Raw genomic sequence first — 27,470 nt, 5'->3', positions numbered from 1 at the left:
TGTGGATCGCTTCCAAACTTGATTGGTTGATTGGTATGACTGTGATTCCTATTTCATTACAATGGCAGGCTGTTTGCCACTTTAGCAGACATTACAAACATTCCATGTCAGGTATTTATGGTATATACATGCATGTCCAAAAGATTTTGATAATTGAATGGATCATTTTGCATGTGATGGCTCACACGATGAAAGAATAGTTGTGAAGAGACAATTTCACTGAGAATCAACTCATCAGTTTAGATCAACAAGCCATGTGCATTTAGTTATTGTGCAAAAGACAACTGTATTACTCTTTTGCACATGTGCCAAAACATATGCAAATTGCTTAAATTAATAAGAAATTCAAATGTGATGTGAACAAGAAACTGTTCAGAGATCTGAACTTGTTGTTTTGAGAAAAAAAAAAAAAAAAATCATACTACTAAAACAAAATCATACAAACTAAAACTATAAACACCATTAAAAAAATACTTTCTTTTTTTTATTAAAAAACAAAACAAAAATACATTTAATTTCAGTAAGTTGCCAGGGCAAAAAAAATTGCCATTTTCATTTCATTTAAAGAGGTACTTCACTGGCAAAATGGGCTTTCATTAAAACTTGGCTGGAAAGCAGAAGAAAAAGAGAAAAAAAAGACATCAGTGTTACCTGGCTAGACAAAACAAAGAAAAAAGGCTGTTGTCTTCCCTTTGCCAAATAAGTAGGACAACTTCAACACCCATAATGCACTGGGCATGTTGCCGTCCAAGGCCACTCCCACCAGTCTGCAATGGATACACTTGACCAGAGTCAAACACCGCCTTGCTTTAGTGGGAAATACTTTTAGTCATAATGGTGTCGACTTGGCATTCCTCGTTATTTTGAACTGAAGAAGTCTTCACCCGCTCAGAGATGTGATAGCGGTGTCCGATTCGTGAACAAGCGGATTCTTTATTAATTAACCCCTGCACTGTCTTTACAATGTAAACAGCGTCGGAGAATGGTACGGAAATTGTTGAATAAAGTTATTTTTAAAAGTATTCTCGTCGCTTCATAACATTAAGGTTGAACCACTGTAGTCACGTTGACTATTTTAACAATGCCTTTACTACTTTTCTGGGCTTTAAAAGTGGTAATAAAGTTGCTTTATATGGGGGATCAAAAAGCTCTCAGATTTCATCAAAAATATCTTAATTTGTGTTCCGAAGATGAGCGAAGGTCTTACGGGTTTGAAGGTGAGTAATGACAATTTTCTTTTTTGGGTGAACTAACCCTTTAAGAAAGTAAATAGGGTGAATTTTTTATTTCATTTTGGTAACTAAAGGCAAAAACTTTGTTTTGGACTTTGAAGGCAGTATATTTTGAAACTGATACGCAAGTCAAACCTCTGTCCACCACTGTCACAGAATATTGCTGCAGGCTGCATTAGCAGTGCATTAATTGCATTTTTATCTTGTGCACTGTTCACTCGCTCTCGTTTGCTCAGTGCACCTCATTAACAAAGTCTCTTTTAATATTTTTTTTCTTTGTCCTCACTTAAGTTTCTGCTCCAGGAGGCACGTTCCACACTTCAAAAATGAATTGAACATTGCATTGTTTTCCGTTTCAAATATTCTGATGAGTATTAACAAAACAACGCTTTGAAGTTTTGTCTGAGGCTGAGCTCTTGGCAGTTCATTCGTAAACATGTGGCATGAGCAGAGAACAAGTATTAAATCAGGTGCTTATCAAAGACAGAGACGTTTTCAATTAAATCCACACCACCCTCAATCCCACAGGATTGGATTGGTTTCAGTGCTTCTCCACAAAAAAGCCTCTTCATTCTGTTGACATGCAAAATCACACGAGTCCAGCATTACGGCTTTACTTGCATTGCTCCAAATATCACAGCTTTTGAGGAAGCATGATCTTTCCAAACATTGCTGAATTTATTGTAGAGCTAGTCTAAAATCAAGCCAGATCTACCCAGAACACCCCAGCAACCATTCTGAGGTGATCATTCCTCACACAGTCTGCTTTATTAAGTTAGGTGCTATAAATACTAGTAAAGTGTGAGATTTTAACCTGCACTGGCGCACAGATCTGACAATCGATTCGCAAGACCAGAGGTGTGCACTTTTGTGATTAACCCTTCACATGCCATTAGGTTGCCGATTGCTGCCCTGGAAACTGCCTCGCAACCACCCATAACACCCTAACAACTGTCTAGCAATCACCCAGTAAACACTAGCAATTTTGCAACCATTCAGAACATCTTAGCAGCCTCCTAGTAGGGCTGGGAGGTATGACGATATTGTTACCATGGTATAAAATGTCTGTTGTTAGAGATTTTGCTATATTGTGTATATTGCGGTATGTACATATATAGCACTACTGACACTTCAGAGTTAGACATGCTGATATACCATGAATATTTATTACGAATTATTAAAATTTTTATAATACATTTTAAGAATACTTAACCCATCAATCGTATAAAATGCACAACACCGCTGTATTATGTGTCAAAGGGACACGTGCACTCAGATGTAAACAAGCCCAACGTGCACGAGAAGCACATGGTGGAATGAGTGAAGGAGACGCACTAAATGAAAGTCCGTGTTCACTCTGACAGCAGAGGGCGCTGATGGAACAGCAGAAGTGCAGCGGTTACCCCGGAAACACCATAAACAAAGCAGCTGCACTACAGAACAGTATTTAAAATGCTTCAAATAGCCATTCAGATTTTTTAATTCGCAATGTTGTTCATCACAGCACCAAATACTTAATACTTAGAGATTTAATAAGCTATTTTCAAACTTAAACATGTTTATATTTTAATCTGGACTACAACATGCCCTATAATGATTGAAAATGTTCTTATTATTTCTTATTGTTCAGTGTCTTAGTGACATAAGGCTTCATTAGTTAACATGTTAATTCATTATTACCAAACTGACAATGAAAAATACTCAAATAAAGCATTTATTAATCTTAGTCAATGTTAATTTCTTAAAGTTTAATAACGTTACTAAAATCAAAAGTTGTAACTACTATTTAATGGATCTGAGCTAAAACTAACAATGGTCAGTTGTATTATTTAACTAACATTAACAAAAAAATAATACCTTCTGTAACAAATGTATTCATCTTAGTTAATGCATTAACTAACATTAAATAATGAGACCTTATTGTAAAGTGTTGCCTGTTGTTCTTTATCATTCTTTTGCACTTTAATTTGTTTGAAACATTTTACTTTATAATTTTTTGTGTACTGTATTATTGTATTTAAATGTTCAGTTATTTTTGTTATAAGAAAAAGAGTTCTTAATGACAACACTTTTTTTGCAACTTATTTCAATATCGTGATAAAAGCTTCAGCAATTATCGCAACATGAAAATTTTATACCGTCACATGCCTATTCAGAGTGATTAAATTATGTTGCTTGATGCTTGATGTTAAAAACAGTTAGTTATAAGTGAAATATATTTATGCTGGGACAATAAATCGATGCACGTGAGCATTTGAGCATGCGGTTAAAACCTAGCCTCGAGTGCCATCTGCTGTTAAAAACTAAGCTCAGAATCAATTCGAGAGAGAACTGTGATGCATTCAGAAAATATCAGAATTGATCCACGAATCGCGATGCATCGATATATTGTCCCAGCCCTACAATATATCCTGAAAAGGAACTCAGCGCTCATGCTGACTGGCACTCTGCCAAAGTGCGTGCACAGAAAGCTGCCTCTCTCAAAAGGCGATCACAAATTTGAGACGTGCTCGATGTTATAAAGTGTTCACAATAAGCAGTGAAAAAGAACTTAATGTGGTTCACACGCTGATTGACACAGCGCAAGCGTGCGCACAGAAAACCACGTCTCTCAGCATGCGATCATAAATTTAGTTTTCTTTCAGGTCTTATTGAATGGATGAATATACACGCAATTATGTCAAAATGCCCATCGCGTGGAGTATTCATGTAAACACAGCCGGTTATGACTCAATTGAAAGTAAACAGTTGGGTGTAAACCAGATGTGTATCAGTATAATGGATCCATGCATTTGGTCTTAAAGTGACAGCAGCCAAATAAACCTGCTTCTTTAATAAAATTTGCTTCTTTTTTCTTATTTTTTAATAACAGAAATGAGATAAAATAACCATATCGTGATATATATTGTTATCATGAAATAAAATTTCTCATTTCATGAAATAAGAATTTGGTCATATCGCCCACCACTACCCCCTAGCAAGGTCAACACACTTTTAAAACTTCAAATAAACCAATTATTTAAACTACAAAACGGCTTCAATGACCTTCGAACTTCTAAACAACCTTTAAACTTTTTCCAAGCAAACATTTTGTCTAGTTGAATTATTTGCAATTCGGTGCAGCAGCTACCACAGAAACTGCATGTGTCTTCACCTTTGCAGATCAAAAATAATGTTGAGATGTTCAGAACTCACTTCCTACCACACAAGATCATTATGAAGGTCCCACTGGACTTATTAGATAATCTCACAGCTAAAAGGATGTGACTGCTTTTCACTTATCCACCGCCTGATCACTCAAAGCGAGACACACACACACAAATGAGATGCAATTAAGACAAGCCGTGTGGTGAAGAGTCATTTAGAAAGACATCAGGACTCACTTGTTCTCGTTGCTGGAGTCGTATCGTGGGGTCGGGTCGTAGTCATTGCCATTCACATCATAGCTAGCAAGCTGATCCTAAATGACAGACAAAACAATAAATAAACCATCTGAGGCATTGAGAATGAAAATTACCTATTTTGTTTTTCCACTGTAGTCATCTAGAGTGCTAAAAAATATAACACAAGCAATAATGTTATAATTCATGCTGTGTAGAGCACCCTCAAGTTGTTCCAAAGCTGTATGAGTTTCTTTCTTCTGTTGAATACAAATGAAGATATTTTAAAGAATGTTGGTAACCAGACAGTTGATTGTAGCCATTGACTTCCATAGCATTTTCTTTCCTACTATAGAAGTCAATGGCTACAGTCAACTGTTTGATTACCAATATTCTTCAAAATATCTTCTTTTGTGTTCAGCAGAAGAAAGAAACTCATACAGGTTTGGAACAACTTGAGTGTAAGTAAATGATGACAACATTTTCATTTTTGGGTGAACTGTCCCTTTAAGAACGCATTTACAAAGATCACAGAAAGTTTCAAGATAATCTCACATAATTCTGAGCCAGATCCGGATGATTCCTCTCAATACCGTCGTCCAAGATGGTGATGACCACATTTCGACCTGTGTAGCCTCTCTGCCAGGCCGCAAGGATATTCATTTCTGAACGACAGCGGCTGTTTTTATCACTACAGTGCTGGAAGACAAATAGAAGTCATCAACATCAATGTACCTTCACTTGCAATCAGTTTCAGGCACACGCATTTGACTTTGAAAATAGGAAACATTGGAACATTAGAGACATTCTCCGCTCTCCAGAAACACAAGCCTTTATTACTTTAGTAACCTTATGACTCAATTCGTCTGTGAGGAAATATGTCACAGCAAGCGGCCGCAAGAACCTGTAAATTAAACGGGACGATTCATGTTTATTCAGCGGCAGAGGTTTGCGTGTCCTTGAGGGTCTCATTTATGATTCTTTTCAACGCAGTCTTTGAGGACACGATCAACAAAGACGTCCCAGTGTGAAGTCAACATCTGAGGAAGGATTGAAAACAGTCTCAGATACCTTTGTGCTGCAATATTAATCATGCGAATGCAAATAAGCAGAATATGCTTTAATAACGTCTGAAAGTATCAGCTCTAATGGATTAACCATTAATCGTGTAGTGTTTGATACTGATATATGGAGAACAAAATGATTTGCAAAGACACTTCAATAACACGAACAAGGTCTGAAGTCCTTCAAAGACACTTTTCGGAAGGGGAAAAAAATGAGATGCCAACGAATAGACATTTCTCAAGACTCAAGGCCATTCTTCAATCACTACTCAATGAGAAACTTGTTGAAATAAGAGCAGGAGTACAGTGCAAACAAAAACTTATTATAGAGTGAAGTAGGATATAATTCATGAACTTTACCCTGGAAATGTATGTATGTGTGTGTGTGTGTGTGTGTGTGTGTGTGTGTGTGTGTGTGTGTGTGTGTGTGTGTGTGTGTGTGTGTGTGTGTGTGTGTGTGTGTGTCTGTGTGTGTGTCCTATTAGCCAAAGAAAGCATCTTTTGCCATAGAAAGCACAGATTCAGAGAGAAAAGGTTTACATTCAGAAAACAGACTGTTCTGCTTCTGCTTTCTTTTTCATTATCCATTTAACCGCCATGTTGGTTACCAGTGTTGAGGGTAACACATTACAAGTAACTTGAGTTACGTAATCAGATTACTTTTTCCAAGTAACTAGTAAAGTAACGCATTACTTTTAAATTTACAACAAAATATCTGAGTTACTTTTTCAAATAAGTAACGCAAGTTACTTTTTTTCCCTTTTATTGACTTTCTTTTCTTTTCTTTTCTTTTCTTTTCTTTTCTTTTTTTATTTTATTTTATTTTATTTTAAGTTTGTTAAACTTTCTTCTCCTGCATCCTACTCTTCTTCAATCCAGAATGGCTGAACAGCTGAAAAGTCAGCACAGGTGAGAAAAAGTAAAGAAAAAGTAGTGTAACGCATTACTTCCCATAAATTAGTTTACGCAATTAGTTACTTTTTTGGGGAGTAACACAATATTGCAATGCACTACTTTTAAAAGTAATTTTCTCCAACAATGCTGGTTACACAATCATCATAGATACAATTTCCAAAATAACCTTTTTGTGCCGACGTCACAATTACATCACGGCGTTAGCAAAGGCAAAACAAAGGGAAAACTGGAGGCAAATTGGGTAACAAGTTAAGTGATTTCTCATGTAACGCTAACGTTTTTAGCGCATAAGTTAGCTAACTTTGTTAGCCGTACTAGTCGTTAGGTAACTGCTACCTAACGACCAGAGACTAAACAAAGGAAACTGTTTGTATTGTCTCCCTTTCTGCAGTTTCCACAAGGGCAGTGGAGTTAATCCTGTCAGATCGTCCATCCATTGAGTGAGCGTGTACGGGTCAGTCAATCTGGTTCTGTCCATTATAGTCAGGGACGTGCACAGACATTTTGGGGGGCAGGGGCTCAAGTGGAAAAAAGGGCACTTCTCATAATTATTTATTTTTAAAAAAATAATAAAACGGACCGGTTAATATATTAACACAACTCTGACTTCCTTACCAATTTATTTTAATTCTCTTACACTCACGCAATTGTTCAGATTTCTACAAAATAATCAGTTCACACAGAGACCATGATCTTCTTTAGTATTCACTAGGTTTATCACAAGAGCAAAGGAAATGCCACAATGTGCATGTTTACTATTTTCAAGCAGCTATATATTTAGAATAAAAGGAGAGGGACATAGTTTAATAATTTGTTTATTTTGCACAAATCAATAAATCGTTTTAATTCTTTTGGTGTTATTGGAATACTTCTTTCATGTTGTGGACAATTTTAAGATTTTGGTCTATTTTTGCTTCCATGTCTTCTTTTACTCTAATGGAAAGAAGTATACAGTTAGATGGTGTTTGTTTTAAACCTACTACCCTCCGTCTGTTTGCATCTGTAGATTTCTTCTAAATGAACCAAAACAAGCTAATCTGCATATTTAAACACATCAAGAGTCTATTCCCCTGAAATGTGACAAGTAGGCCTACATAATATATATTATAAAAAAAAAATGCCTGCAGAGGGCGCCAAAAGCCTGGTGATTGTTGTTGTTACACAGCACGATCAAATCCTTGTTTTTGGCCAACCAGCATTATTAAAAATATAATATTAGTAAAATAATACAGTAATAATAATATTCGTCCACTTCTTTTTGATAGAAATGCTACAGCCACGTATTCAACAAGAATATGTGGACATAAAAACATGCACACTCAGAGCGAGGGTTTACACTTTTATTTATGTATTCTCCTTTGTAAGCGTAGGTTTAAGAATGATAGCATTATGCAATGCTGTATTATGATTTTTTAATGGTTTTAATAAATCGTGCATGCTTAGAAAACGTTCTAATAATGCAGTTCATGGATTCGCGTCTGTGGAATGCTCCACTTCCGGTATAGACAGACCTACAGATAACTTTACCAGGGTTCAAAACGCAATGAATGCACATTAAAATAATTGAAATTATAATATGACGCCTATCAAATCAGGCAGATGCGTTGATAGTGGTCAAATTATTAACACGGCGTTAAACGTATAAATAATCTCACTCTTAAATAGGCAAAAATTTCACGTTTGTTAACATACATAGGCTACCTGAAAGAAATGCACGGGATTCATCTAGGACTTTTTTATTTTTAGCTTCTCATCGCCAGACAGCTGTTGTCTTTTCCTCGACATAGTTGTCACAGGTTTTCAGCCAGCAGCAAACACGAGGTGGGACGGGGCGCGCGTGCGGGAGGGAGGGCATCTGAACTCGACAAAGCTGACCTGATATACAGTTTTTTTTCTATTTTTTATTCAGTAAATATATTTGTTTGACAGGGAAGCTGTGCGCAAACAGGAATATATATTCATTCATAATTTTCAATAACACTTTCTCTCAAGGAGGAAAAAGGGCAGGGGCTTAAGCCCCCTTTTATGTCTATGTGTGCACGTGCCTGATTATAGTTAACCTTTTCAAATAACAAATCGCGCTCCCGGACAGTGAGTGACCTTACATATTCAGATAACATTTTCTTTAGTCATTGTTAAAATGTAATTCAAATTTGCTAGCTAGCGTTAGTGAAGTGGTCAGGGGAATCTTTCTGCCCCTACCTAAGGTCCGCTTCCACACAAAAACATCACAATGTTTACTAACTGAAAAAAGGGGTCTATTTGACTTTGAATCATTGAAGTTTGAATCGATTCACTGAAAAAGAACTGATTCAGAGATTTTTTTTTTACCTGTTTGATCTCAGTAAACCAAATTTACAAAGAGTAAACGGGACAGAAAAAAGGCAAGCAACAGAAAAATGAAGAATTCATGGTGTTGCTGTAAACTATAGGTCAGTGACAGACACATTGACAGGGAAATAAAACAAACAAAATATTGACTTCTCAAGCAACTTTTTATATTGTCTGTACTCTATAAAGTTCTGTAGAGTACTAAAAAAGATCAAACTGGCTCTAAACATTATTCAACCCCCAAAAGTCAAATTTTGTGCAGAATCTTTTATTCTTTATAACCTCCAATAAACGTTACCTGTAAGTGTTTAGAAGCTTGTCACCTCTCTGCTGCAATCTTGGCCCATTCCTCGCTTGAAAAAGCTTCCTGATCACTGATAGTCTTTGGTTTCCATGTTACCACTGCTTTCTACAAATTCCACCAAAATTTTAATGAGATTTCAGTCTGAAGACTCAAGAACATTCACGACTGATCCCTGAACCAAGCTTTAGTAGATTTGGATGTATACTTTGGGACGACAGGAAAGTCCATTGATCATCAAGCTTCAGTCTCTGCACCGAAGGCATCACCATCTTTGCCAAAATGGCTTGATACTTCAAAGAATTCATGATGTCCTTCATACAGTCAAGATTTCTACTTCCTGCACTGGCAAAGAACCTCAATAAGAAGACTGGAGCACCTCCATGTTTGACCATGAAGATGGTGTCCTTCTGCTCATAAGCTTTGCCGAATGCCACTCTTGACCAAGAAGAACATAAAAGGCTAACTTGAATATGCTAAAATTCATTTAGATATACCTGTGGAGTTGTGGAAGAATGTTTTATGGAGGGATGTGACCAAACTGGAACTTTTTGGACCCCAGGATCAGCGTTACGTCTGGTGCAAAAAAAGGCAAAGCTTATGAGCAGAAGAACATCATCTTCATGGTCAAACATGGAGGTGGTCCAGTCTTGTTTTGGGGTTCTTTGCTGTTGCAGTATGAAAGACTGTAAGAAGGACATCATGAATTCTTTGAAGTATCAAGCCATTTTGGCAAAGATGGTGATGCCTTCGGTGCAGAGACTGAAACTTGATGATCAACGGACTTTCCTGTCGTCCCAAAGTATACATCCAAATCTACTAAAGCTTGGTTCAGGGATCAGTCATGAATGTTCTTGAGTCTTCAGATTGAAATCTCATTGAAAATATTTGGTGGAATTTGTAGAAAGCAGTGGTAACATGGAAACCAAAGACTATCAGTGATCTAGAAGCTTTTTCAAGCGAGGAATGGGCCAAGACTGCAGTAGAGAGGTGACAGAAGCTGCTAAGCACTTACAGGCAGCGTTTATTGGAGGTTATAAAGAATAAAAGATTTTGCACAAAATTTGACTTTTGGGGGTTGAATAATATGTTTAGAGCTAGTTCGATCTTTTTCATTATTCATCAACTTTACACTCTCAGAATCACTCAAATGTGTTTTAAAAAACTTTGTATAATAGTTTACTGATGCCTTTGATGAATTGTTTTCATAAAATTTTGTTCTCAGCAGCAAAATGTCTTGCAGGTTAAGCTGGTTGAATAATTTTGATTGCGACTATGTTTTCCAAAAGATATATAGAAACAAACATAATTTTCTCAACATAATAATGCAATCAGATTAATAAAAAATATCACAGTGACAGCACAGTGGATCCTTATCAGGGAACATGTTTTTTAAATAAAGACTGAAAGAGTTGTTGGAAGATTAATGGTGGTGACATTAAAATCATGCGACTGTGGTATAGTTCATTTATAGCCTAGATTTAGCTTTTCACTTCTGCCGATTGTATTTAGGCATTGAAATTCATAAAGTTGTGTTCATTTTTTCATGATAGACAAAACAAGTAAGAATCATAAACTTCTGTTGGTCATGGAGCTTATTTTCTGCAATAATCTAAAACCCAATGGAAAAATTCGATCAGCTTTTTGTCAAGGGAACCAGGGATTGTAAAATGATGCTTATGACTGAAATTTGCCCTGACTGATGCTGCCAGTGTTAGAGTGATTGTGTTCATTTCCTCTCAACATCACTAAACCTACAGTATGAATTCATTTGTAATTCATAGCATCAAGCTTGTTAGAGAAACAAACTAGCACACACAATCACTACTTTCACACAGTTCGGTTTTTATGAGGCCAGGGCAGCGGAAACAGTCCTGCTATAAAACAAATAAAACAACAGGAGCTTCACAAACGAGCCTGTTTAATGAAGCGCAAATCAGTGGCCCTTTTCTCCAGGAGTCACTGGAAATGAGGCAGCGATTCATTTGCTAAATCACTTCATTAGGGAAAAAAAGGGTCAAAAAGTAAAGATAGCGTAGATATGAAATACAGGACTGAATGTGTGAAATATCTACTAACAATGTACCACATGTTGGACCATTTGGGATCGTTGAAGTGGATGTAGCTCAGGTCACTCCTGGTATGGCGTTTCACTCGTGACTTCACCACCTGCTGCTGCGCCCAATCAACCTGCAGAAAAAGCCCGGGTTACATTGACTCACATCAAAGACTAAACAGTTTAGGCTCACCTTCATGCACATAAACATGTCTGTGAAACGCGCGGCCTGTATTTAGTCACGCTCTAGCTTTTCCATTACGTGAGGCTTATGAAGTCATTGCATTTTGAGTAGAAACAAATGGGAATGTAGTACTCCGAAATGTGCTTTCCTGAATCCAGCCTGAAGAAGAAATATAGTCAGAGCATCCAAAATATATGCATACCCATATAAGTCGAAGAGACTATTTTCACCAGTTTTATTATACACAAGACAAAAAAAAAAAAAAAAAAGTAATGGCACACATGAGTAAAGAAATCATTAATGCCATATACACTACTGTTTAAAAGTCTGAGAACGGTAAGATTTTTAAAATGTTTTTGAAATAGCTGTTTTCTATTTTAATAAACTTTCAAATGTAGTCTATTCCTGTGATCAAAGCTGAATTTTCAGCATCATTACTCCATGATCCTTCAGAAATCATTCTAATATGTTGATTTGCTGCTCATGAAACATTTCTGATTATTATCAATGTTGAAAACAAGTTGTGCTGCTTCATATTTTTGTGGAAACCGTGATACATTTTTTTTTTTTTTTTTCAGGATTATTTGATGAATAGAAAGTTCAAAAGAACATCATTTATTTGAAATAGGTTTTCTTGTAACAATATAAAAGTCACTTTTGATAAGTGTAATGCATAAATAAAAATATTAATCTAATTTTAAAACCCCAAACTTTTGAACAGTATAGTGTGTTGAATACTTATTGGAGTTTGCTCACATTACTCTCCCTAAATAAGTAATAGCAACAGTAATAGTAATGCTGCCATTTTAGAATTCACTTATGATTATTATATTTGGTTAGTGGAATCATGTTTTACCTTGAATATTAAATATAAATCCAACAATAAATTAGAGTGCGTTGTAGTCTAAAAATGACCAAAGGCAAGGACGAATGTGCTCTTGTGCTTTCCATATCGATTAGAGCAGCACCAAACACATTCAGATCTATCTAGATCTCTGTATCCTTCCAGTTAAACGTGTCGTCTGCTGTAAATAAAGGGATGTGGACTTCTAATTAGAAAAGTCACCCAGCCATGCCCGCAGATTTATTTGTCTTGCAGCAATGCCCGAATTTGTGGTTCCCCTCAAAAGAGCTTAACTTCAGAATCACTAGCGCACTACGCTTTTTTGCCTTCATTAAAGAGGTCCAGAGGGAAAATGCAAAGAAAATCACATATTGCAATAATTATGTATTTCTCTGTTACAGTCCCAATGCTATAAATGCATGGGTTGGGAATCAAGAACCTGTTCTTATTAAAAATGGGTTCTATTAAATAAACAAACAATTAAACAGAACCAAATGATTTTCATGATGTGTGGCTCTATTAATAATTCTTGAATGTTTGGATCAAACTCCTGAACCACTAATGAATCTCCAGCAAGTTGTTTGGAGGCTGAATTGAATGTCATGAGAGAGAAAGGCTGGGTGCTGTAAAAAGTACAAAGATAACAAAGACAACTCGTCTTAAACACCACAATAAACATACAGCATGACAATTGTAGCTGACCATTGTTGAATCTGGCAATTTATGAACAAATTACTTTTATGAGCCGGTTCTTTTTAATGGAATAGCTAATAAGACTTGGTTTGAATCATCTGACTCACTCAATGATTCAATTAAATCAGTTATAAACTTACAGTATAGTTAGTATATATAGTATAATAAGCTATTAGACACATAAAAAAAAAATAAGTGGTGCCTCAATAAACATGTCATGAAAACTGCATGTAGAGTTAGAGTTTAAAATACTTTAGATGAAGTACAGCGTGTCACACTGAGTGGCAGCAAATCAGCAGCTCATGTACTAAGTACCAAGAAAATTAACTATGCAGTTCACTTGATTTGTAGTGGTGTACTGTAGCATACACCGTATTATAAACTTGGATAGTTCAATTGGATGATTTGAAGCTGATAAACACCTGCACATTCTACATTAAAGGGTTAGTTCATCCAAAAATTAAAATTCTGTCATTAATTACTCACCCTCATGTCGTTCCAAACCCGCAAGACCTTTGTTCATCTTCAGAACACCAATTAAAGATATTTTTGATTTTTTTTTTTCTCCAATAGATAGCAATGAAATTACCACATTCAAGGTCCAGAGAAGTAGTAAAGAATAGAGAGCGTAAAGAGAGAATAGAAAGTAGTAAAGAGCAAAACATGGAAGCGCTGCACTGCGTTTATTGCGTCAACTGCATAGGAGACTGACAGGGAAGAGGAAAAATTGTTGAATAAAGTTGTTATTTTTGTTTTGTTTTTGCGCACAAAAAGTATTCTCGTCGCTTCATAACATTAAAGTTGAACCACTGTAGTCATGTTGACTATATTAACAATGTCTTTAGTACTTTTCTGGTAATTTCATTGCTTTCTATTGGAGATTAAAAAAAAAACTCTTGGATTTCACCTTAATTTGTGTTCAGAAGATGAACGAAGGTCTTACAGACGTGGAACAAAGAGGGTGAGTAATCAATGACAGAAATTTCATTTTTGGATGAACTAACCCTTTAATACACCAAGTCCATAATATGATCTTTAGGCTGATGAACTATATTACTTGACTAAAAAATTGTTTACTATTATTGATACTATAAATGTTTTTTGCTTTGTTTTTGAAAGAAGCCTCATGCTCACAGAGGCTGCATTTATTTGATCAAAAAATACAGTATAAACAGTAATACTGTAAAAATATTATTATAATTTAAAATAAAATGTGAATATACTTTAAAATGTAATTTATTCCTGTGATCAAAGCTGAATTTTCAGCATCATTACAAAAAACATTTCTGATTATTATCAATGTTGAAAACAGTTGTGCTGCTTCATATTTTAGTGGAAACGTTCAAAATAACAGCATGTATTTATAAAATGTCTTCATGGTCACTTTTGATCAATTTAATGCATCCGTGCTGAATAAAATGATTAATTTCTTAAAAAAAAAAAAAAAAAATCAGTAACACTTTACAGTAAGGTTAATTTGTTAGCATTAGTTAATGTATTAACTAACATGAACTAACCATGAGCAATACATTTGTTGCTGTATTTGTTAATCTTTAATTTAGTTAATAAAAATACAGCAGTTCATTGTTTGTTTAATAATGTATTACTAAATGTTGAGATTAATAAATGCTGTAGACGTGCAGTTCATTATTAGTTCATGTTAACTAATTTAGTTAACTAATGTTAACTAATGAACCTTATTGTAAAGTGTTACCAAAAAATCTTTTAAACAGTAGTGTAATTAATTACTGAACAATGATGTCTTTTATCACAATGCAACAACAGCAGATTGAACACTGCATGTTGATATGAAAGATTAAATTTCATTTCAGTGTCAGTGCCCTTTTATGAGGACAACAACACATCTATTGGAAGAGCTGGGTTTTTTTTTCCCTGTTCTTTTCAGCTTGACAGCTCTTTGCTTGAGGTTACAAAACATTTCGCGCCGCCTCGCATGGCCTCTGCCTGTGGCCTGACACTGATGAAATGGGTTATTGGGCATTTGCCACGCCGCACCATTTGTACACATGGCCCGGGGCAGGATATGATCAGAGGACCTCCGTCAGATGCCCTCCAATAGACCTGGACTGTTTTATTACTCCCGAGATGCCGGCTGTCGGGAGGAGATAATCTTAGCAGGAGAGGGCCGGCTTCCAAATCCTGCAAACAGCTTGACTTTGAATGCCTGGCTGCTCTGTCAAATGAAGTCTTGGGCAAACACGGCTGCTCGTCATATTAATGCGTCCGGGACTGAAATGATTTAATGTGTAAGTCGGAGAAGCTGAATGTTGGAGCAGAGGAACCATCTGAAAGTAGGAGGGACACAATTGTAACAGAACTTAACAGCTTGGCTCATGAATATTCATTATGTAGTCATATAATTAATATTCAACAGTAGTCCCGGTACTCCTACCTGATTTGCTGAGAAGCAAACAATGGTAAATAGGCACTAGATGTAGTAGGATTGTAGCACTTGTGCACAACACAACCACCTCAAAGAGGCTTAGCTTGATCTTAAAATTGTTTTTATTCACTGCCCGGCCAAAAAAAAAAAGGTGCAAATACTTAAGAGTCTATGGATGTATCATTATTACAGTGATTATTATTTTTCTAGCATGTTATATGTTTAGTTCTTTTTTAACCCTAATTGATGGAGTGTGTAGCTTTTCATTTCTTAAACCATGTAGGAAGACACATCATGACCATATTCCAGGATGACAATGTCAAGATTCATCAGGCTCAAATTGTGAAAGAATTGTTGGGAAGGAGCATGAAGAATCATTTGCACACATTAAAAAGGCACTGACCTTAACTTCAATGTAAGTTTTTGGGTTGTGCTGGAGTAGACTTTACAGAGTGCTCACCTCGTGCATTGTCAATACAAGATCTTGACCAAAAAATGATGCACCTCTCGATGGAAATAAATGTTGTGATGTTATTTCCATCAAGAGATGCATCAATTTTTAGTCAAGATCTTGTATTGACAATGCAAGAGGTGAGCACTCTGTAAAGTCTACTCCAGCACAACCCAAAGACTTTCAATGAATTTAAGGTCTGGACTCCGAGGTGCCAATTCATGTGTGAAAATGATTCTTCATGCTCTCTGAACCATTCTTTCACAATTTGAGCCTGATGAATCTTGACATTGTCATCCTGGAATATGGCCATGGCTGTTTAAGAAATGAAAAGATACACACTCCATCAATAAGGGTTAGAAGAACTGTTGCCAAACATATAACATGCTTGAAATATAATCATCACTGTAATAATGATCCATTCATAGATTCGTAAGTATTTGCCTATTAAAATCCAAACAGCGACTTTTTTTTGGCCAGGCAGTATGTCCCCAACTACAATTCTTTCATTTGTACAGTTGCCAAGCAAAACCAAAGTCTTAAAACATAATTATTTTCTAAAACATGTCCCCCCATATAATGGTTGCTACACCCCTTAAGACAGGTTATTATAGTTTTGAAAGTTTTATTACCATAATGTAAAACTGAACAATTTTCTGTTTAATTTTGATGGTGCATTAACCAGTCCCTTCAGGATTTTAGGATTTTGCAGTCTTGCAGTTGCAAGAATAATGTGAATTCAACCAACTGACGCATTATTTACAGTTGAAGACAATAGTATTTAAAGGTTTAGTTCACCCAAAAATTAAAAGTATCCCATGATTTACTCACCCTCAAGCCGTACTAGGTGTATATGACTATCTTGTTTCAGACGAGCACAATCGGAGTTATATTATATATATCCTGGCTCTTCCAAGCTTGATCATATTAGTGAAGGGGGCGTGAGATTTTGAAGCCCAAAAAAGCACATCCATCCATCATAAAAGTAATCCATATGGCTCCAGGGGGTTAATAAAGGCCTTCTTCGCTTCGAAGCGATGCGTTTTTGTAAGAAAAATATATCCATATTTAAAACTTTATAAACTATAATAACTAGCTTCCAGCAGACGGCTGTATGCATCGATTTACGTTAAAAGAGCGACCTCTGACGTGACGTAGGAGTATCGTAAGTTTAGAAGCCTCTCGCGGTTCAAACAAATAGGGCTGGGCAACAAACTCAAGCTCCTCTTCTCTTATATTGAAATTCTCATTTTAGACTTCTAAGTCGTAACCAGTTTTTTTTTCCTTTTTTTTTTTTCTATCCTTTGCACTTCTGCATTTGTCAATAAGTCAGAGGTCACTCTTCCGCCGGAACCAGACTCGTGTATGGCCATCCGGAAGCCAGATATTATAGTTTATAGAGTTATAAATATGGATATTTTTCTTACAAAAACCCATCACTTCGCTTCAGAAGGCCTTTATTAACCCGCTGGAGCCGTGTGGATTACTTTTATGATTGATGGATGGACTTTTTTGGGCTTCAAAATCTTGAGCCCCATTCACTCCCATTATCAAGCTTGGAAGAGCCAGGATATTTTTAATATAACTCCGATTGTGTTTGTCTGAAAGAAAAAAGTCATATACACCTAAGATGGCTTGAGGGTGACTAAATCATGGGATAATTTACATTTTTGGGTGAACTATCTCTTTGAACTGTAAAAAAAAAAAAAAAAAAAAAAATGCAAAAACAATTCTACAACAATAGAGAATAATATAACTTGTAAACTGTCAAAACTTTAAATGCGTAGATTCATCACGCTGTTTATGTCCATCCCCAATGATGGCAGCTCCGGCATGCTGAAAATCAGCCGTTATTACAAAAATATTGAGCCCGATCTAAAGTGTGGAAATTTTTTAAACAGAGACTGAATGAAACGGAAAACTGCAGCAGCACAACTTCAATGCAGGGGCATCAAGAAAACATCCCGGGGCTCTCCTACCTCTAAACAACGAGACGGCAGCGTAAGTATTTGGACGATTACAGTGAATTTTTACACAGCACTAGAATATGGTTGTCACTCTCATATTTTGTGCTTAATATGGCTGTGTTCATACATTCATACTCTTTTGAGATTATTTTACAGTGCAAGCATTAAATTTTGAATAAATAGTTATATATTTTTTTATTAAATAATTTTTTTAATTACTTTTTCCCTATAAGTGTCAGTTATAGTTTTATGGTCATTGTAAACAGTGGAGGGAGGAGGGTCCATCTGTGCTTTTGTTTAATTATGCAGTATTGAGCATTGAGTGCTTTTGCAACCCCGGGCTGAAAGTCACCCTGTTCAGTGTTGAAACAGAATAAGACCACCAAAATGACACCATAACAAAGAAATATGTTACCATAACCAACCCCAAAATTAAAAATTAAGAATAGATTAACTGAATTGTCGACCAATGTAAAAATGTGGATGAGTATTGAAGTATTCATTTAAACATCTTTAGTTTTAATCTGTTTCATCCCTTATGACACAGCAGGCACATTGCTCCTTCTGGCTGTGATGACACATACGCCACATCAGAAACTCACCATACTGAAAATAATAACATCAAAGTTGAGGTTATAAATGTTTTCAAATTCACAACAACACAGCATACTGCAGGACACGCGGACAATTAAATGCACTATAAATGCACCACTGCTGCCATATTTAGCTGTAAATTTTAACTACGATCCCTCTGGCATCACCGGGGTGTTTATGATTCAGCAGCACAGACTCCATCCGCTCTTGCGTCAGATGGCCTGCACACGGCCAATATTGGAAAGTTTATGGGATACAAGTTTTTAAATATATTCAATATGTTTGTTTGAGGCCATTTAGATCAACTAAATGAGACTTTTCATAAAGACAGCAGCTGCAAACTCTCCTTTTTCTTCAAAAGAAGTCTGTTATGCTCACCCTACCTTTATTTATTTATTAAAATACTGTAAAAATAGTAATATTGCGAAATATTACTATTTTTATTACTATTACTAATTTTATTACTATTTACAATATTATAAACATTCCTGTGATCAAAGCTGAATTTCCAGTCTTCAGTGTCACATGATCCTTCAGAAATCATTCTAATATGCTGATTTGCTGTTCAAGAAATATTTCTGATTATTATCAATTTTGAAAACAGTTGTGCTGCTTAATATTTTTGTGGAAACTGTAATACATTTTTTTTTTTTCAGGATTCTTAGAAAGTTCAAAAGAATTGCATTTATTTGAAAGGAAATCTTTTGTAACATTATAAATGTCTTTACTGTCACTTTTGATTAATTTAATGCATTTTTGCTGAATAAAAGTATACATTTATTTAAAAAAAAAAAAAAAAAAATTCATATTGACCCCAAACTATTGAACGGTAGTGATGTCAACAGTACCGACTTTGGTACTAAGTTTCAAAAATGTGACGATACCAGCATTTCCCCCTAGCATTTTGAGTGCTGTTAAACACCTCTGATTGGCCATTATGTTCACACGCTCAACAGATATGTCTGTGATTGGCTACAATGATCATCGCTTCAAAAACATGTTGTAAATAGACATATTTGACGCTCTTCACTTCACACAGATACACACGGGAGCGTTTGAAAGCAGGCGTCTATTAGCGGATCACTTTGCAATAGCTTTCATAAACTTGCAAGCATTTGAAGTGTCATTCTTGTCATCAGTGGAGTGTTTGGTGATTATGGCCACAGGAGGGAAGGCTTACCTTTGGGTCCATGTGAATGAAGCTGTGAGCGCCCCTCGTGGCAAAGGTGGATCTGCGTACCACCCTGCTGTGATGGAAATGGTAATGGTGCTCCAGTCCTCCGATCTACAGAACAAACAACCATGAAAACCAGCAAGGGAAATGACAGTCACACATTTGAGAAAGGCATGAAATAAACTTTTGTCAGACAGCTTTGGTGGACAGAAATTGCATCTAGGCAGGGGCTAGCTTACAAACAAGAAATCAATATTAACACATACAGCACAGACTCCAGTATAAAAAAAGTTCTTGCACATAGATTGCTATTCCAGCCTCACAAAAAAACAAAGAGAATCTCAGCAGAACGGACATATGGCACACAGTGGGTGGTGCCATGGAAAGAGAAATCTAGTTGGCACATGCCTACTGCCCTCAGCACATCTATCACACACTGGCACTTCTGAGACAAATGGTAAAGGAATAGTTCAGTATTTACTCACTCTCATGTTGTTCCAAACCTGTATGCATTGCTGTTGTTTTGTCAATGAGAGTAATTTTCCATAATTTGATAGCTTTGAAAGCACAGGGAACAGACAAAAATGTAATCATTTAAATTTCAAAATTAAACGTATCATTCTATATCCAACATATTTAAACTGTTACATCGCGATTGCCTATACAAGTACCATGATGAGATCGTACTTGGAATGATGCACCAAGGTGCCATTTTTGAATTTCAGAACTCTGGTGGAACATTTCAAAGGATAAAGAAGAGAGAATAGAGGGTATGCATAGACTTCACTTTCCCGCCAGAACGCGCTCCCTCAGCTGGACTGAGTGGCAAAAGAACCTGCTGCATGACTGGATTTAATAGGGGAAACTGCGAAAACGCGAGTAAAACAAACGATTACACTAAAGGTTGGGCTCGAAAGTGTTCCTTATGATGTCAAAGAAACCTAATCCATGGACATTGACATGCAGCCAGGAATCGTGTTTCCTGACATTTATATGTGCCTGATTTCGACGCCAGGGAAATACATAAAGCAAATCGGCCTGTGAATGCTTTATATAAATACAATATAGGTAGGTCTAAATCGGAGTGATCACTTATATCAATGTTATATATTTCGTCATATCGTCCAGCCCTAAAACTTGTATAGTTTTTGTCAGTGTTTATTTAAAAACACCCAATTATACAGAATATAAGATGGTAAATATTTAATTGATGAGTTGTCAACATAATATATAACAATACAATATGATTTTACGCCAAAACCCAACATTTTGACACAAAATGATAACTGCAAAACATGTTTCTTTGCCTGGAGTCCAGCTGTTTCTGTGAATTGCAGCGACCTATTTGCTTCTTTTTTCTGTAGCTTTCAGCAGTCTGTAAAAATATACATCAGGTTTTGTGTCAAAGCTGTTTGTACAGTCAGTTGCAAAGCGCTTTCCCATTTTGGATGCGTTTTGTGTTTTTTTCGCGGCATTCACGCTGAAAACCAATGCTGCCACCCAGTCTTTTGCCACTCAGTGGGCGTAACCGCAGTCATAACTGTCGACAGTGACTTCACGTGCACACCCTCTATAGGTTATATGTGTACTACTTTATGGTGCTTTGTGCAGCTGAGGTCATTATGAACTGTGATTGTATGGAAAATAGATGCATAAATATTACAAAAAAATCTTGTTTATCATGGAAGAAAGAAAGATACAGTTTTGTTATACAAGGGTCAATGTCGAATAAGGTTTCTAAAAGTATAAAAAAAGCATAATGGAGATATAATTAATTCTGAAGTTTTATTAAGTGTTAACAATGAGATTATGTGGTTTTCATAATCAATTAACACTGCTTTTGTCATTTTTCACAAGATGGACAAAATTTGTCACCAAAAAAGTCATTCGGTTTAACCAAAATTTCGGTTTACCGAATGACACTTTTGGTTATACTGAATGACGATATTTTCAAACAATGCTAACAAACTTATATCTAGCTAGCTAGCAAAATGATAATCAAACATTTTATATTTAGTACAAGTTTTTAAAATATTACAACATTTTCCATGTTTTATTGCGGTTGTACCGAATGACCTGATGTTTCGGGACATGTGTATGAGCAAGTGAAAACATGAATTTTTCAAATAGTTAAGAGAGAGTTATTACTTTACTTCACAACCATGTGGTCCTTTGCAGGTGTCTGAATGATGTCACATCCAGTCACATGATATTGACCGCATGACTTGATCCAAAATGATCCCTTTATATTGGTTACTCCGAATGACATCAATGAAATTCATTTTTCCGGACATTCTTTCTCACAACAAAGCAATGACTTCTACACATAATTTTAATACCATTTTGCACTATGTTGATATATGATGTTACAAATTCATGCCAGAATAGAAAAATATATACATTTATTACATTTTAAGATATTTTAATCACAAAGGAAATTGTTGTATTGACCTTTGGACAGTTAAACCGAATGACCTTCTGACACTTCAAAATCTTTTAAATACCTATACATGTAGCAAAATATAATTAAACCCTTTTGGATTAAATAAAAGAGATCCTGCTGTACTACCTTACATACTTTAGATGTCATATCTTTGTTTTTTATTATTATTAAGGCCTATGAAATGATAATGAAATTATTTTCTTTTGAGGTTAACTATTCCTTTAAATACTTTACATGATTTGTCTGCAATGCAAATGTTAATCTCATGAATAAGGTTTTCTTTTGTAACATCTGAGAGGGTGTAATTTTAAAAATGCCTTTGCCAGAAATGTTGGGAAGAATCCGCTCACATGCGTTTATCTCTCTGTAAATAAACTTCATGTTTATTTGTTCACTCATATTGATTCTCCTTACTGTCAGGACACACTGAGCACAACTGAGATGTATGCAAATGCATTAGGTGACAAAAAGGACTTAAAATAACCTTGAAAGACAACTTTCTCTGTGCTTTTAACAAAGAAATAAAATAGATCTGCCTCTGTGATGGGGAACTGAGCAACCAATCGTGTCAAATCAAAGCTTCACAGACCTCAGAGGAGAACATCTTGAATCTTGGAGATAAGCAACCTCACAGAGACCAAATTCAAGGCATACTATTAGCGCAGACAGTGTTAATTTGAACAGACACCACCTCCAGATGTCCTAAGGCCCTTGAGTGCAAGAGAGAAGTGCATTCCATACGGTGCAGTTGACTTGAGAAACAAGAGCTGAATAACATGTTCAAACAATCCACAGTATGATTTCTCAAGTTCTTACGATGTAAACATGATTAGGAAGAGTTTATTTTAGGATAGAGGGGTAATCCTTTACATAATGCAAGAATGCACACCGAGCAAGTAAAACCCAGAGACTCTTGCAGCATTTGGAAATCTTGAAGTACTTGAAGCTGGTAAAGGTGTAATACCATACATAAAATGATCCCACAACCTGAAGCATACACATGTGACAAGCCTAAACTATTAAACCACAACAATAAAAAGAGGCTGTAGTTTTATTAAAAGGAAGAGTGGGTGGTCTAATTTAGTGGATAATGATGACATGCTCCAGAGGAATCAGAAGTGGGAACACTCAAGTTGAAATTTTCCACTTCCAACCTCAAAGCATTCCAACTCTGAATTCTCCCACCTCCTTCTTGAGAAATGGAACATCACTTTAGTAGTGACAGTCTCAAAATTAGATCAAATTTTGCTTCTCATTGATTGGCTGATCAATCTGCTCCTACAAATAAATTATTTTCAAGTAGGAGAAGGGAAATTTTAACACGTTAACAAAATGACTGAATGACTTGGTCACAGATAGAGGGTTCACAGTGGTGAAAAAAGTTAAATACAAATGATAAAATGCAAGTAAGGATATAATTGTGCATAGTTAGGATAGCAACATGAACAAGCCTATGAACTTGAAGTTAAAGGCTGTATGTTATATTAAAATCTACAGTATTTCGGTGCAAATTCACGTTGCACCTGTCTAGTTTCTACCAAGTGACACATGCACAGTTTGCTTAAAGCTGCAGTCTGGAAGTTTTTCCTCTTTGTTGCCATCTCTGTTTGAAACCTGCAATTGCAGGCATATACAGAATTATTATCTAGGATGAATCTAATGTTTGGTGTCAGTCACCACATCGGTGTGGATACTGTACTTCGGAATCACAGATTCTACGTCTTAAGCCCGGAACACACCAAGCCGACGATCGGCCGTCTGGCAGTTTTTGTTCGTTGGCCGACTAAGTTTTCTCAGTGTGTTCTGCACCGTCAGCTGAAGTTGGTCCTTGCTTTTTTTCGGCTTATTCGACATGTTGAATCTGCGTCGGAGCTCGTTGGTCAGTCGGGCCATCTGATCATTCTGATTGGCTGTTCAGCTACTGCCACCTGCTGGTACGGAAAGGCATTTCTTCTTACGCAGGTGCAGAACGAACGTGCTACTTGGCCGTCGGGTGTCGAGCGTCGGTTTGGTGTGTCAGGGCAACTTTAGACCCAGACGCTGCCGACGTAAGCCAACCCCGCCATCTGCTTTCGTCACCACTAGTTCGTCCGCGTCGGCTTGGTGTGTTTCGGGCTTTAGAAGTATGACCAAAATAAGAAAAATGTCATCTGAACAAGTAACATGCCTGCCACTTTTTTCCTGACCAACTGAGGAAAAAAGCATTAGGCCTACAATAAAAATGCGCTGCCAATGGTGATTAAATCTAACAATCGCTTAGCTCGGATCACATCAAACTGTGCAAATTATTATTGTTGTTATACTTTGTTCTCAAATTGCATTGAGCAACTATGTGTATTTACTGTGTATTAGTGTTACTTGTGGATTTCAATTTCTGTAGCCACTCTGCAGTCCTAAGTCTTTTGCTTTTGACTACGGGTGTATCTCCAGTTGTCACTGATGATTGTCATTTGGACCTTTCTGGATTACAATCCGCCATCAAAATGATAAGTTTAATTATTCCAGCTGCTGTGAGAAAAGGCTATAAATGATCCGCTACAAGCAGCATCCTCACGATATAGCTACTAGCAGGGACTCCTTCCTTTCTGTTTACAGACATGATGTAATGACGCAAAGACAAACAGCTGCATGCTCGAATTTCCTGCGGAAACCCACCAGTACCACTCTTATAAAAATTTTTTACAAGCTTACCATTGTGAATCGAGCTAAGGTAAGGAGATTTTGAACACTGGCTGGTTATGTACATGCTCAAAAATTGATTTTGGATCATTTTTTACCAAAAAAAGTTACGGACTGCAGTATTAAACACGTGACTAAAACTATGCAAACTATCTAGTTATATTAAATACAGCATGCTTGCATAATTTAAGCCAATCAACATTTGATATGTGTGGTGATTTATTATATTGGCTGCCACACCAATCAAAAACCATCAAAATACAATTTAATTTTCCTATTCAGCCAAAGTCAATATGTAATAATTTACATATTGTTGGATCTATGCCATTTATGGTAATATTAATACATTTCAATGTTTAATTAAGTTTAGCTTTTGTACTATAAACAGTTTTGTTGTGACGGGTCCCTACTTGGTGTTTAATAAAACCAGAAGTAAATCCAGCTGCTTACAGCACATTTAATACAGATTCATTTTTAACCATTGGTTAATCACAAGTTATCTTGTTCCATGTTTCTTACTGTCCAAATTGATTTAAGTAATCCTGCATAGTGAGGTTTCGAGATTTCGCGGAAATGTTATTGAGGTTGTTTGAGCAACAGCAGCCAACCTGTATTGATATCTGCTGGTCCGCTCTGGTTGTCTTGAAAACACCAAAATTGTAAATAAATAAATAAATACCCTGTTGAAAAAAACAAACAAAAAAAAAAAAACAGCATATGCTGGTAAGGTAGGTTTTGAAGCTGGGATGCTGGTTTGAGCTGGTCCTAAGTGCTGGTCCTGGACCAGCTTAGGACCAAGCACTTGACCAGCATAAACCAGCTCAAACCAGCATCCCAGCTTCAAAACCTACCTTACCAGCATATGCTGTTTTTTTCAACAGGGTAATCGTCTCTTTTTCACTCAAATTAACGCGTTTAATGTCACTGTACGACATTTTTTGGCACTCTTTCCTCGCTTTAACTAAACAAGCGCGTGAAAGTTTCTGCTACTGTACACAGGTAATGAATATTTAATTAGATACGCGTCGAAGTAGTTGATGATTGGTTGACTGTTGCTAAACAGCTCGTCGTAAAATTCTAGCACTGCGTTGTTTACATTCGGGCACGACCATTTTTCGCTGCCTACCAGTTTTAAAATTACAACTGCGAACCTCTGCGTGCAGGTTAAAAAAATAAAAACGTAGAAGGAAAGCCCTGAGCAAAGTGTTTTAGTGCGTAATTGTTTGGGTAATTTACGCATGACCTAACTTGTTAGTTTTTGATAATGCTTTCATAACAATGATGATACTGTAGACTTTAAACTGATTTAAATGAGTTTCTTATCATATATGCACTAGGAAAAAAAATACAAAAATATCCTTACCTGACCCAAATTAGTAAAGCCATATTTTGAGGCGAGTTTATCAGCGTCTACTGGTCCTCCGGGGATCCGAACAGCCCAATGATTGGTGTAAACGCGAGAAAGCGACGCTTCCCAAAGACAAAAAGTTGACAAAACAAAACCAAGCAACAAACGCATATTGCTCATCGATAGTCCAGCCTGGTAACTTTGCGGTAAATGAATCACGTTTAAGCGATCACCTCCAAACTCACCAAAACACGAGCATCAAACCTTCAGCCCTGGCACGCGATACATCCAAAACATCCTTGAGTTACTCCTGCATTATTCTCTCCCATTCAAAACACTGCATCCCTTCTTATCGCTTCATTTTGGGAGCTCAAGTTCAATAAACCTGCAATATTGGTCTTGTTTCACGACAGATGGCACGCCAGCCAATATAAGTGTTGTCATGTAAGCCTATAGCAGAACGAGTGCGCGCTACTATTGAGGTTAGCAGCACGAGCTTATGGCTAGTGCATGCATGCGCAAGTGTGTCAGATAGACGGCAATAAAAGGCGTTTTTATCTAGACAAGTGGCGTGCAAGTAACCGAGATATGCAGATTCACACCTCGCAGGTAATTCACTTTTGAACGAGTCTTGCAGTGTGCTGATGATCCCTAATGATGACTGACTAGAAGTATTTTTCTGTTTAGGGCTGAATATAATCTCATGACACCTGTGAAGACCGTGCCCGTCTCATATTCAACCCAAATTGAAAAGAAAGAAATAAGAAATTATATTTAGGTCTCACTTTAATTCACATTACTGTCACATGATAAAAAATATATTATGTATATTAAGTAGGCTATTTTAACAACTTTACCCTATATAAGTGCTGGGTAGTAACTGATTACATGAAGGTAATCTGGATTACAGAAATCATTTCACTTTCAACAAGTGTTTTCTTGACACTTAAACATTGTATAATCAGCTCCTGATGAACACATTAATTATTGTTTGAATTATCACTCATTGAGTCAATTTAACCATGTATTACTGCCTCTGGAAGGCTTTTGTCTTTCAAAAATATTAAAATGTATAAATTCACATCATTTCATATTTATATGCAATGCAGGGATTCCTCGACTTTTTTGTCAGCTGAACCTCTTTGCCCTAATATATTTACTTTAAGTACAACCTGAGATTTTAAGTTAATAAGTTAGGTCAATAATAAAATTAAGCCAATAATAATAATAAAATTAAGTTCACTGTTCTCTGATGTCGGTTAATGGTCACATGACATGCAGGTAAACAAATATTTTTAATCTATTTTTTGTAATTTTTTTTTGTGTTTTTACAATTTGTAAGTAATCTACCCAGCACTGTATATATATGCATTAGATAAGACAAAATATCAAAGCTTTACAAGGAGCTTT

At 36.2% G+C, this 27,470-nt stretch overlaps 1 protein-coding gene across 2 annotated transcripts in view; it reads right to left on the bottom strand.

Annotated features, from left to right (window-relative positions):
- Positions 1–26,672, bottom strand: part of pcsk6 (proprotein convertase subtilisin/kexin type 6) — a 101,496-nt gene extending 74,824 nt beyond the window's left edge. Inside the window, exons 1-5 of one of the 2 annotated variants that reach the window (XM_051901547.1) lie at positions 26,076–26,672; positions 19,597–19,701; positions 11,303–11,413; positions 5,168–5,311; positions 4,616–4,692 (exon numbers count right to left, since the gene is read on the bottom strand). In XM_051901547.1, the coding sequence (XP_051757507.1) occupies positions 4,616–4,692; positions 5,168–5,311; positions 11,303–11,413; positions 19,597–19,701; positions 26,076–26,240 (602 nt within the window). In that variant the 5' untranslated portion in view covers positions 26,241–26,672. The remainder of the gene's footprint in view (positions 1–4,615; positions 4,693–5,167; positions 5,312–11,302; positions 11,414–19,596; positions 19,702–26,075) is intronic. The other variant, XM_051901546.1, reaches the window with a different exon arrangement.
- Positions 26,673–27,470: the final 798 nt, after the last annotated feature.

This window comes from Ctenopharyngodon idella, chromosome 7, assembly GCF_019924925.1.
Source record: "Ctenopharyngodon idella isolate HZGC_01 chromosome 7, HZGC01, whole genome shotgun sequence".
Lineage (NCBI taxonomy): Eukaryota > Metazoa > Chordata > Actinopteri > Cypriniformes > Xenocyprididae > Ctenopharyngodon > Ctenopharyngodon idella.
This window is presented reverse-complemented; position numbering and strand designations above follow the sequence as displayed.